This window comes from Cheilinus undulatus, linkage group 6 (assembly GCF_018320785.1).
Source record: "Cheilinus undulatus linkage group 6, ASM1832078v1, whole genome shotgun sequence".
NCBI lineage: Eukaryota > Metazoa > Chordata > Actinopteri > Labriformes > Labridae > Cheilinus > Cheilinus undulatus.
In genome coordinates, this window is record NC_054870.1 from 11956640 (window position 1) to 11969555 (window position 12916).

The 12916-nt window shown below is 37.1% G+C and overlaps 1 protein-coding gene across 1 annotated transcript in view; it reads left to right on the top strand.

The window, feature by feature from the left end:
* The first annotated feature begins 2503 nt into the window (after nt 1–2503).
* Nucleotides 2504–12916, top strand: part of btaf1 (BTAF1 RNA polymerase II, B-TFIID transcription factor-associated) — a 44038-nt gene continuing 33625 nt past the window's right edge. The window contains exons 1-5 of the mRNA XM_041789243.1: nt 2504–2917; nt 7780–7903; nt 8107–8221; nt 9735–9878; nt 12024–12223. Of these exons, the coding sequence (XP_041645177.1) occupies nt 2904–2917; nt 7780–7903; nt 8107–8221; nt 9735–9878; nt 12024–12223 (597 nt within the window). The 5' untranslated portion in view covers nt 2504–2903. The remainder of the gene's footprint in view (nt 2918–7779; nt 7904–8106; nt 8222–9734; nt 9879–12023; nt 12224–12916) is intronic.

Sequence of the window (12916 nt, forward strand, 5' to 3'; positions counted from 1 at the left end):
GTTACAGGTTCTGGTATTAACATTTCTTCATGAGGAAGTTCTTCTTGAAGGTTCTTTAAACACTGTAAGAGCCATGAAACTTGGCACAAAAACTTCCCAGTGAAAAACTTAAATGATTGATATTGATTTTGTAGTTGGGCCCAGCTTATTGGCTCTCGCCCTACAAGATTTTGAAAAATTAAGCCCCCTTAGCAGATTGAACCTAAGAATTTGAAAATATGTGGGCATGTGTGTCATGTCAGGGTCTACAAAGCCTGTTGGACCCATAGTGTAAAATAAAAGGGAAGACCACCATTTTGATTTTTGTTGTAAAAAAGAAAACATCAAATATTTTTGGACAGTAGAGGTCCTATTTGAACAAACTCTGCCTCTGGAATTCAACCAAACAGCTTCATTTTAGGTGTATAATAGGGAAACATGTCATAGGTGAAAAGTTCTTTGTTGTTTCTTAAAGGGTGGCCATGGCAGCTCTTCTAGATACAAACTGGAACCCCTTGCCCTGTCATTAAAAGGTTGATCTGCTGAAAAAACAACTTGGTTTCAAGGTTGACCAAATTGCCCTCAGAGTTTCCTGGCATCATCTCATGCTGACAAACTCAAGGGTCTGCAACTGCAGCAGTTACCATTGTGGCACATTAGTCGCCATGAAACAGGAAGTTTTTTTTTTTTTGAAACGCTTATAACATTTAAAGATCTTTGCAGACATGATTTTTAGGAATAAGGGTTGTCAGAGAGAGGCAGAGCAGCTTAGTGGCACCACCTACAATAAATGGTGACAAATCTCACCTAAAAATGTTCAATTTGGCAAGCAGGCTCAAATTAGTCATTTTGAAGTTCCCTCTAGTATTTTCTCTTCCAGAGCCTGGTGTTCATATTTACTAGGATTTGGTGGTATCCACTTTTTAATACTGTTAACCCTTCCCACAGTTTTCCTGTGTAATATGCCAGATGTGTATTCCTACTGTATTATTTTATTTAGAAAACACGTCAAAAACATTAATTGGTTTAGCTGAGAATAAAACTCAAACTGCCTTCTTGTCATGCTTCTCAAACAGAAAACCCAGATGATTTTCTGCAATATTTAAGGGGGTTCTTATTCTTATCAAACCTTATGAGGGAGTTCACTTGAACCAAATATAAGTAATCTTTAAGTAGAAGTAAAATTACCGTTCCATAAACCTACTGAGGTAGAAGTAAAAATTAAATTTTAAGGTCATTTTAAGTACAGTGTAGTTACAAGGGCTAACCGATTTGGGAAAATAATCTTATTGCATTTTTATCCAGTATTGCATTTGGGATTTGGCATGTGGTTATTTTTCTAAGTTTCTCATCTTGTGTATTTTTTCAACAATCAGGAGCAATAAATGATTCTATATTGTTACCAACACAATACTAGATTAAACATAAACTCTTCTTCCCTTTAGGCCACATTAGGATTACATAACATGATGCATGAATTACACAACTTCATTTATCTCCTCTGATCACAGAAGTTAATTTAATGATGTTAAATTCAAAGTCATCATCGTGAAAACTAGGGCTGAACAAGTTAGAAAAAATAAACTCTCACTGCAATTACTTTGACTCTTACAGATAGGCTACAATGTGAATTGTATTGTAGGAAATATCATTTCATGTTATTCTTATTTTCAATTAATAAAACATTTCCAAAAAAATAAAAGTTAAAAAAGTAAAATAAAATTTTACAGTAATTCTAAAGAAAATTGATGCTACAATGTTTGATGTGTAGAGAGTAACATCTCTGCTGCAAAATAATGTATGAAACTGTTTTTGACACACATTTCATGTCAAATAAATATTGAAACTTCTGTGATTTGAAAATTGCAGGAGGACATATTGCAATCTGATCTGGAATACAGTGTATTGCACCGTCTTAGTATCTTCTGAAGAGTTATAGAGTAAAATATGAGCTTTCGTATCGGCAATAACAACATGAGAATAAGACTCTCCAACCAGGTTTATTTATTATTATTTAAGTCTGATTAATAAAGTAAAATACAAAAGCTGTTGTTTTTCCCTTTTAATAAATTAATAATAAATTGACTCTGACTAAAACTTACGCAAAGGTAAAATAAGTACCCAAATAAAACTACGCAATCACGGTAAGTAAATGGAAGTTACTTTCATCCTCTACTAAAATGTAATGAACTCATAAAAGTCTAAGGCCAAACTCAGTAAATGTTTGGTCAACAATAACAATACCTTACCTAACCTTACCTAATGCCTTACCTTGCCTAACAATACCTTATCCGTAAGGTTAAGTGTGTGTTTTTAATGTTTCAACGAAAATTTCGCCACGTGGGACAACACAATGCGTCTGACATCGATGAGAAAAAAGTGTAAACTATCCCTTTTCGCTTTTTTTTTCTTTCCATTCGTTTCCTCTTTTAACGTGCATTCTGATTGGCTCCCCCCGATGCTTGTAGCCAATCAGCTTCCGCCTGCTATGGAGGAAGGAATAAATGCAAGATGGCTCCTCATATAAAAACAGTCTTCAGGGTTCCCCTCAACGTGCAACAAAATAACTCTTTACACCGAATCAGATTAAAATATTTATCCACGAAGAGTTCTGAAGGGTAACTCGGGCTTCAGACTGATATGCGTACGGTACTCGGCGATATTCCGTGGGAGAAGATACCGAAGAGACAAGAGGGAGAACTTTGAAGCCATGAATCGGTGGTAACGTCTCTCTCCTCGGTAGACGGAGCTGGGTTGGACACAAGCAGAGCACTGGGCCTCGGCTAACGAGCTAACGGTAGCTGCTAACAAGCTAACAACTTCACCTGCTGATATCTGGAAACGTTGAACAGCAGGGAGGGAGAGTTTTACATCACTGGCTGCCCGTTGAATGTGGAAAGTGAAGGGCTGCTCATTATTCGACCATGGCTGTATCAAGGTAAGACTGACTGATGGTTCTGCCTGTTCGGCTTGTCTTTTCAATTAGCCTGTAATCTGCTAATACCCGCTTTTGGTTTGGCAAAGAATGGCATGGCGATGGCCCACTACTGTTAGCCAGCAGGCTAACACAGTGTACCGTTTGGCGTAACTTTTACCAATTTGTTGTAAAATTGTTATGATACTAGACTTTCGAACTTCAGCATGATACTAGTCATACTGAAACCACATTACTACCTGTTTCGATGCCACGGCAACTATAAATAGAAAATCTGGACATACAGTGTTTGAAAATCATTTGGTTGCAATTATTTAAAAAAAAAAAAAAAAACAAGCACACTCCTTCACACTGTGTGGCACTGCGCACTGTCTATACGTTGGTAACGTTTTAATACCGAAACCTTACCAACATGTTGGTGAAATTAAGACGGTGTACAGCATTTACTTAATTTTTAAGTATTTCCTCGTCTGCTATGCATTTGCTTTTAAAACGGCGTAGTTTTGTGAAGGCTTCCCTGCTTTGATCAAATAAGGGAGATAACATCATTGTTGAATACGTGGTTTCACAAAGTATCAAACGTTTTGACAACCTTAGTGAACCCAGATTTAAAGTTTACTGAAGAAAGGGGCTGTTCCTGTATGATAGAAAACACAATCAAGATGAAGATTATACCACTTTAAACTGAAATTTCAAATGATTAAATTCAATCTCCATGTTTCCTTGAGGGGCAGTGGCAGCTGTGTTACAGTCTTTGCAAGTTATTTTGCACTGATTAGGTGTAACTCTTTAAAACCAGAATGGTAGTACATGATTGTGGGCATTTTAACTTTATCATAAACCACAGCTTAACTATTCCTTCCTGGCCGCTGTCACCTTCTTTAACTTGCTTAACAGGGATGCACCATGTTACTGGCATGGTACAACATGTACGACTGTACCATCAAGTATAGGGGGCTGCCATGGGTGCCACACTCAAGAAGACCCATCATGAGCCCTAAACATTTTGAATGAAGTCTCAGATGTAAAACAACTACTGGGTGTTACTTCCCCTCTCCTCTCTCAGCTCTGCTTAACTCAGCGTCTCTTTGTTGGAGACACTTGGTGTTCATATCAGTATTGACAAGGGATGCATGATAGAGAATATTTGCTGATATCCAATATGCACATATTTACAAATTGTACACTGATATTAAATGTATTTCAAGCTTAAATATCAGTCCTTAAAACACACAATTTAAAGTTTGAGGATGAACAAATTAACACATTTCATTCCTTTAAAACACATTGTAAAGAATGATGATAAAGTGAAAGACTGAAGCTTCACAAACTTGCATGTTGCACAGCCAATATTAACAGCTGATAAAGGCAGATCTTTTACAACCAAAATATTGGTTGTAAGTATGGGCAGACATTTTCATATCCGCTGAAACTGATTTCACTTTTTAAACTAACATCTAATACAGATATGCTGATATTATCGTGTGTCCTTAGTATTGGTTAAAATGTGTTTGGAAACATCAAATATGTGCAAAAAATCCAATATCATGCATCCTTAGTTTAAAACTGATAGTTGTTTGGAGTTGTAGGCTCTATCTGCTCCTCACTTAAAATGACATGAGAGCTGTTTTGGTAGGAGAGACGGAGTTCCTCTGTGTTGCATGGGAAGAGAGCATGTGCTCCATTCACCACACATTACATAACCTGTGGACAAAATAATAGGGATGAAAATCACCTGTTTCATCATGATACAATAAAGATATTTTGGACCACAATTCACATAGTTACAGAAAAAAGCTGTTTCTGCAATTCAATTATGGACAGGTTTATTTATTTATTATTTTATTTATTTGCACACATGAAATGTACAGTTTTTGTGACATTGATGTATGTTTCACAGGGAAAGAGCAAAGTGAAAATAAAATATGCCAGTGAGGCAGGAAACCTAAGGGGCTTATAATTAAACCTCAGAGGTCTCTGTATTCAATTAAACAATCTCTTAAAAAAGGATTAAAACCTGCATTTTACCACAGTAATATATTTAATGTTGTAAGTGTTGTTTTTGATTACTTAAAATTGAGAACCCTTAATTACCTTTTAATTAGAATGCAATATGGACATTTGTATTTATGAAATTTAATTGCCTGAAGTATCAATGTAGATCAGTGTTTTGACTTACTGTCTATCCGATTGGATTATTACTCAACCAATCACTGTATCAATGCACCTTTACAAAACAAGAACAACATAGTATGCACTGGTGTGCTGTCTTGGCCCCATCTCTCACAAAAGATTTGTCAATCTCTTGGGACTACCTGGTTAAATAAAAATAAGTTGTACTGTTATTGTATTTTGATAATCTTGTGTTTGCAATCTGATAGATCAGCCATCACTAGTAGGACATGGAAATGGCTTATTTTCAAAGTAGTTACGAGTTAATATACTTAATAATGTTTCACACTCTGTTATGAAATAAATGCATGTTAAATTTTAGAGAGAAGGGTCTGCACACTTCTGAAGAAACCAGGGACTGCCTGTGCAACTGATTTTGCATGCACAATAGGGTCAGTTGCCCCATACAATCCTTAAATACAATTGTTCCCCTCTGTCAGTCCCCCACTGGCCTGTACTTGCATTGCTCTAGACTTAAGCAGGCCAATTATGGATATGCAATAACTTCATACTGTGATGCACAAACATTGTGACAGTAACTTTGCTCATTTATTTAGGTTATGTATGGCCCTCTAATACGCAATTGTTTAAAATGATTGTTGAAACAGCCGATTATACATTATGTCCATGTGTTGTGCATGTGCATGAGCAACTGAACTGAACCGACTTTACTAAGCACACCTCTTTTATCTGTGCTAGGGCTATGGAAGTGTACTGTGCTTGAGTAGGACAGAGCACTCACACTAGTCAAACTAACTGGACTTTGGGGGTCAAACATGACTGACATGGTATGGATTGCCCTAAGTTCTAGAAATTGCCTTTTATGCCTGTAAAATTTTATACTTTGGACATTTTACATTTATATTTTTATTTCACCTCTTTTGCTATAAGCACTTCAGAACGAAGCATGGTGGATACATGTATAAATGAATCTCTTTTTCATCAATTAACAATAATGAAAAATTGATAAGCGCATGAAGTCAGTTAGTCTCAAAAGCATTTTTTTACTAGGTTACAAATGTTGACTTCAGCTTCACTTGACAGGTTTTTACTGTTTTAAATGGCTCTGTTGGTTTAATACTTTAATTATGTGACGAAACTTCCAGTTAACCCTCATGTCATAAATGCTACCTCAAGGAGATGGGAAGTATTGATGTGGGCTCATAATTGATAGGGAAATCTGTGCAGAGCACCATATTCTTTGTTAGAATATGAATATTTAGGGCCATTATATCAACTGTGATAATTTGATCACACAACTTAGGACAATGACATAGAAACTTATTGATGTTTTTCCCTACCCCTTATTTCAACTGAAAACACTGTGAGCACAGCAACAAAAATATTTGATGCAATGGGCATTTTTGCACTCAGGACGCTGTACATAAAACACAGACACAGGTCCTTAAACCCACAGTATGTAAATTTTGCCCCTGGGGACTCTCAATCGAAACAACAATAAAGGGTAAGAATTAGAGATGCATTGCAAGTGTAGCCCTCTCCCACTGGTTACTTCTGGTTTTGATTTGAGGAAGCTGTTCAGTTAAAAAAAGACTATTTACTTAACCAGTGGTTTTCATAGTGTGAGGTAGACCTCACTAACAGAGGACTAAAGGTAAGGTGTGTAAGCATAAATCTGAAAAAGGAGATTTGCTAACCTAATGTCTGACATGAATGCAGTTTTAAATTTTCTCTGAACTGGTTCTGATGACACTCCATTGTCGCAGTGTGTAATTTGCAAAGATGTGCTGGCCAATAACTGCATGAGGATGTCTTGACTCGGCTGTCATATTGAGACTAGGCACACAAGTTTGGTGACTAAGCCACAGGATTGTTTTTTTTTTCTTTGAGAGGAAACTAAAGGGTTGGTGGTTACAGAAAAAAGTAACTGAAATATTTGGCATTGTTATTACCAGGCAACCTGCATGAGTGTGGTTTTAAGCATTGGCAGTTATCAAAATCAGACAAAGCCTATGCAGAATATAGAGGGGCTCACTCTCCCACACTTGGATAACACCTGTACTTCACAGTAAGCAGATACTTGTATCCTCAAAAATCTAGTAATTTTCTAAAAAATCAGTAGCCTATATAATCCTGTAATGTATCAAACCTGAGTGACAAACCCAGATGCAAGATGTAAATACATAAGCTTGTCAGAATGAAACTTGCAGCCTTTTCTTGATGCAGTGTATGAAAAATAACATTTTGCAAGCACTGTTTATGTGTTTAAGTGTTCAGAAGTGATAGTTCCTCATATTGTGAGTGGTCCTCTCTGTTGCTTGTACAGTAGTCTCCTCTTTAGTTGAGCTTAAGTATTAGTGGTACCCAGGCTCAAGCCTTTGCTGTCTCTAATCCAGTCACCACTTGTATTAATAGCTTGCTAATGACATCAGTGAAAGACCAAGATCATTAGACACCTAGCCTTTGTGCAAACCTAAACAATTCATAATGCATAATGACTTTATATGTTTGAATGCATCTGCAGATGAGATTTTTATTGTAGGTTTTATTCTGAGATGGCATTTCTAAACCTAAGGATTTTGCCTTATCTGATTTATCATCAGATTTCAAGGCTTATAAGCGCTTTATATCCTGTAAAACTCCAACGTTTAAAAAGAGGAACCAGTGTGTTTGTTCTGTGCTGTGCATTGCCTGTAATGTCTCTGTTGACCTTTTGTGTGGCCTGTTTGTAGACTTGATCGTCTGTTCATCCTACTTGACACCGGAACGACACCAGTAACTAGGAAAGCAGCAGCCCAGCAGCTTGGAGAAGTAGTCAAACTCCACCCACATGAACTGACTAACCTCCTATCAAAGGTATGTGTTATGGTGCTCAGTGTAGGACAATGTCCCTCTGAGAATTCATTGGTTAACCCTGCTGATAATTTTGATAATGTATTATGGTTTAGCTCTTGCTGGAAGATCAGTTGTTTGACATTCATTTTTCCTTCCCTTTATAGAACAGGCTGTCTTTACACTGTGCATTTGTATAATGAGTCATTTTTTCTGTCAATTTCAAGGTCCTGACCTACCTAAGGAGTCCCAACTGGGACACCCGTATAGCAGCAGGCCAAGCTGTAGAGGCCATAGTGAAAAATGTTCCAGAGTGGGACCCGGCCCCCAGGCCTAAAGAAGGTTAGCTTGTGAAGTCTTGTTAGGTTGTCTGTCATATTTAACTTAATGTTCAGCTGAGGCAGATTTTCCTGTTCAACCTTTTAATTCAGTTTAATGATCTCATTTGCCCATTTTAATTTCAGCATCATTGTTAATGAAAGGTTCACAGCTCCAGTATTTGAGTTTACTTTTGTTCTTGTCTTCCATGTTATAATTTTAACCTTAGTAAAGATCTTGGGTCAATTCTCAGTCGTGTATCAGTACTAGTGATGTTCCTGGGTGTATAATTTCCCATCCAATTAAATACAAAATATAAATGTGTTTAGCCGACAAGAGGTTTAGAGGTTAATGTCCATATTCCTGTGCTGAATGTTGTCACTCAGTGCTTTGATTATATTTAAGTATAAACTAACTCATCCTCTGGACAATTGTATCCCCATTTTCTAGATCAAATATAATGCTATCAATGCTAAAGCCGTTAGCGGTTGTTTATAGGGATTAAAGAGCATTGTGGCAGCAAGGCAGTAGTTATTAAGGATGACTACGGTGGCTATGAGCAGTAGGCGGCTGCATTACAGTTAAAACGACCTTGGTACAGACAACAAAGGGATCTGATTTTAACTGTTTATCTGGCTATTTGTGTGCATCCCCTCTCACAACCTGATTTCGTATTGCTTCTACAATGCACAAATGCAGTGATGCACCTTTAAAAAGCATAAATCCAGAGATTTAAATTAAAAATGAATTGGACTCTGGCACTACTAAGTATACTGATGAATCAAATCATGAGCTGTATTTCTCTCAAGCAGTCTAATTCAGTTTGGTTCAATATGGTACGCAGTGATTTAAGTTTCCACTGTCAAAGTTGGGAAATACTCGAGAATAAATGATCTTTTTTGGCACCCTTCTGTTGGGATACCAAACAAACTTATCCAACCTTAAAGGGTAGAGCTAGACCCTAGAATCTTCACTTTCTGATTTTCTCCCTTATTTTGTCAAAAACTTGCTTTTAAAAGAAACTGATATACTTCTTTGCAAAGAAACCTAGTGGGGTACTAAGAGTTTGATTTGTCATTATTATGGGCAAGGCTGGACTGACATTGGCTGCTGAAATGCAAACAAAATCAGGATTTTTTTGTGCAAAACTGTGCCATACTTAACCAAACTGGAAATGCCCCAGTAGTTAGATGGTAGATTAAATCAAAACTCAGGTTGAACTTTGGCTTTTAGCTTTATCAAGGGCTGGTTTATTTTTTGTCACAGCATAAATTCTGTCAAAAAATCTGATTATGAATCAGCCCAGTATGGCGGGATCAGCTGTGCTGTTGCACAGTATGATTCATACAGAGAGAGTGCAGTTCTACAGCTTATCTACCAACATCTGTAAAGAAGACTTTTATGTGGACTGTTTTGACAGAGTGGAAAATGTCATCATGCTCTTGATTAAAAGCATCGGTGTAGACACGATCCAATTGATTTAAGTGGTTAAAGAGACAGATGTGGATTTACAAGCCTGTTTTTTTCTTCCCTGTAGAGTCTTGTGAAGATTTATCTCCAGAGGATTCCTCCTGTGATCGTCTGACTTTCTACCACTTCGACATCTCCCGGCTCCTCAAACATGGAGCATCTCTGCTGGGATCTGCCGGGGTTGAATTTGAGCTACAGGATGACAAAACTGGTTTGTAGTTATTCTTTTAGTACTTTCTGTTACACACCCATTCATAGGAGATCAAACTGATGTGTCATTACGTTGTGGGAGTGCTGTGCATAGAGTGTAACTGAAAGGGGAAATGGAAATGAATTCGGCCAGTATTAATAAGGGGGATGGTCCCTATCGGACACTCCTCCCTGGACAGTTTGTGTTTTGATCTTCACAGTCTTTTAGTTGATTTGGTGTCTGTTTTAACTTCAAGCAACAGATTCTGTCATAAGTTGATTGCCAAATAACTTTGTACTCAGAATTACTCCTTGACCTCAAAGTCACTGATATGTTGTGAAAGTGGTTTCTTACTGGGGAAAAAAACAGGGCCATTAAGCAATCTAGAGGCAGCAACATTATCTAAAAGCCATGCATTAAGGGGATTTTTAGATTCTGGTTAGATGCAACTTCCTCAAAAAGCTGCTATATCAAAGTAAGCATCTCAACCTGTGATCCTCAACTCTCTTTGACAGACTTAAAATATTTCCAAATTGCATCTTGCTGTGAAAGCCACGTATATATAGTTCTGAATTATAAAAAAATTATGAATTTATTTTGTCTTGTATATTAGTGAGTGAAGCTGAGCTAAATAAGCAGCAGTTGATCTTGCAGATTTTGAAGCTTTGAAACAATGTAGGAAACGCCATTTGTTTATTCACCTTATCCTGCTTATTGTATGTTTTAACTAAAACTACTGTCAACGGTCAATATAAAGGAGCAGCGCCACTATGGATACATAACGGAAATAAATAATTGAATAATTCATACCAGCCCCAGAGTGCGTCGGCCCACTGGGAAATGCCCGGTGGGCCAGCTTGCAGAGTTGTCTGAGTGTCTCTGTCACATAGAACGCACATGCATTAATCTTGCGACAAAAAAAATTAGGGGATTTAAAAGTTATATTAACATATTAACTTTGACAGCCCTAATAAATACTGAAGTGTTTTAAAATGTATCTATCAGATCTAAAACACCTGATTATTCTTATTTTGGTTCATGTAGATGTGGTACAGACCTTTTAATATTTGCATGCACAGGTTTTCAATTAGATCAAAGAAAGCTGTTATGTCATTCGGTCGAACAAAGAAGCGTAACTATGCGCTTTATTTAGTCTATTTTTTGTAATAACTTCAGAACAATTCTGGGCCAACTTCACAAATTCAATTTGCCTGGTAATGAGGCACCCATCTACTGCTCATTTATCTTAAACTAAGGAGCCTTTTCAGTAGAAACTTCACTCCATACAATGTATTTTCTAATATTAAATCACTACTTTAAAAACGTCTATTTAATAATGAGGGAGAAAAGTGTCACTATCGGCCTGATCAGCTTAGTGAGCACACAGTGACATACTGCAGTGGGGGTCACATAAATGAAGGTACAAGGAGCAAAAATTTCAGTCTGCTAATGAAGTGATTGAACAACACCGCAGTTTGCAGTCTGTTAACAGACGTGTTTAAAGCTTTTAAAAAGTTCAAGCACGACTTGTGTGCTTAGGTCTGCATGTCTGCTCTTCGATCTGATTTCTTTTTCAATAATAAACAATAAACCTTTCATAAAGGCCATGCCAATTACATTTTCAGTGTAACTTGTGTTTTCTATTAAATGTTGAAATCTTCTTCTCCAGTAATAATAACCATAAACATCCAGTTTGATTGATAGAACAATGTTTTCTACACAGCACAGATTATAATGTCCTCTCATAAAGACATTTCCCTCATCAACAGCTGAACTGTTTTCCAGCATCCCCGGTCTAAAGTGCCACATCAACAGTTGTGTGGTGGTTGCTTCTGTCACTAACACCACGTAACCAACGTGGTTAGTTCACTATAAATTTGAGTACAATTTGAATAGGGAAAGCTGCTCTTTATGATGGCCATTTGAATTTTAACTTCCTTCATAACTATGTGTCCCTTCCTTACATTTTTACACCAGTTATGTGTTATTAGTTACCTCTCTAAATTTAGAATGATCTCTTGTAGTTTTTAAAAGTTACATATGAACTCTTTCTGTTTTTTATGTGTGGCATCAGCTCTTTTTGTCATCCAAATGACTCTGTTGTTCACGTACACATGTTCAGCTGCAGATATAATTTTCTCCTGATTTTCTGTTCTCCATTTTTAGCTGAAATGGACCCAAAGGAACGCCTGGCCCGTCAGAGAAAACTTCTGCAGAAGAAGTTGGGTCTAGATATGGGTGCTGCTATTGGCATGGACACAGAGGATCTGTTCAACGACGAAGACCTTGACTACACCTGCCAATCCAGTGGACTGAGAGCACATGGAAGCAAAGCTACAGCTGGATCCAGCGCCAGAAACCATGTGGTGGGTAATTTTTTAGCCTCTGAACCTTGACTCAACACACCGTTGAGCTTGAATTAATCTGGTCTAAAGTGACCCTAAAATAAATAATAGAAAAGGGTATTCAGAGGTCTGTGTGACGGGATGAGATTTACTGTGTTTACTGCATCCTAAAGTGGTTGAGTGTTGTTCTGTAATGAGATTCAGCAGCTTAAATTAAAGGATTAACTTACCTGACTAAATTGAATTAATTAAAACAACTGTGGGGTGTTTTTAACCACATATGACACTGTCTTAATCTAACATTGACACTTATTTATGACCTGAAGATGCTAATCATGAATAAAGAAACTGTGTCTACAGCTCTGGAAAAAAATCTTGTTTGAAGGTTCTATAAGTTAAAGGAATGTTGCTGAGTAAAAATTAAAACAAATCTTTATTTTATTTAACAATGCCAAAATAAATTTTCCAATTTAGGTCTTAATTGACCCCAGTGTTTGGTACAAAATGAGACTGTACATGGATGGTAGGGGTGGCAGAGGGCCCCTTCAGTTTTTATGCTAATTTTTTGAGCTTGCTCTTTTGACAGAGTCATAACAGTACATTGAATAAAGACTCTTAGATAAAATCACTCTTTGAATAGCTTCACTTGATATTCCATAATCATAGCAGGTGAGCCGCGTATATGAAGGCTTAGTGATGATGAGGTAGCATATT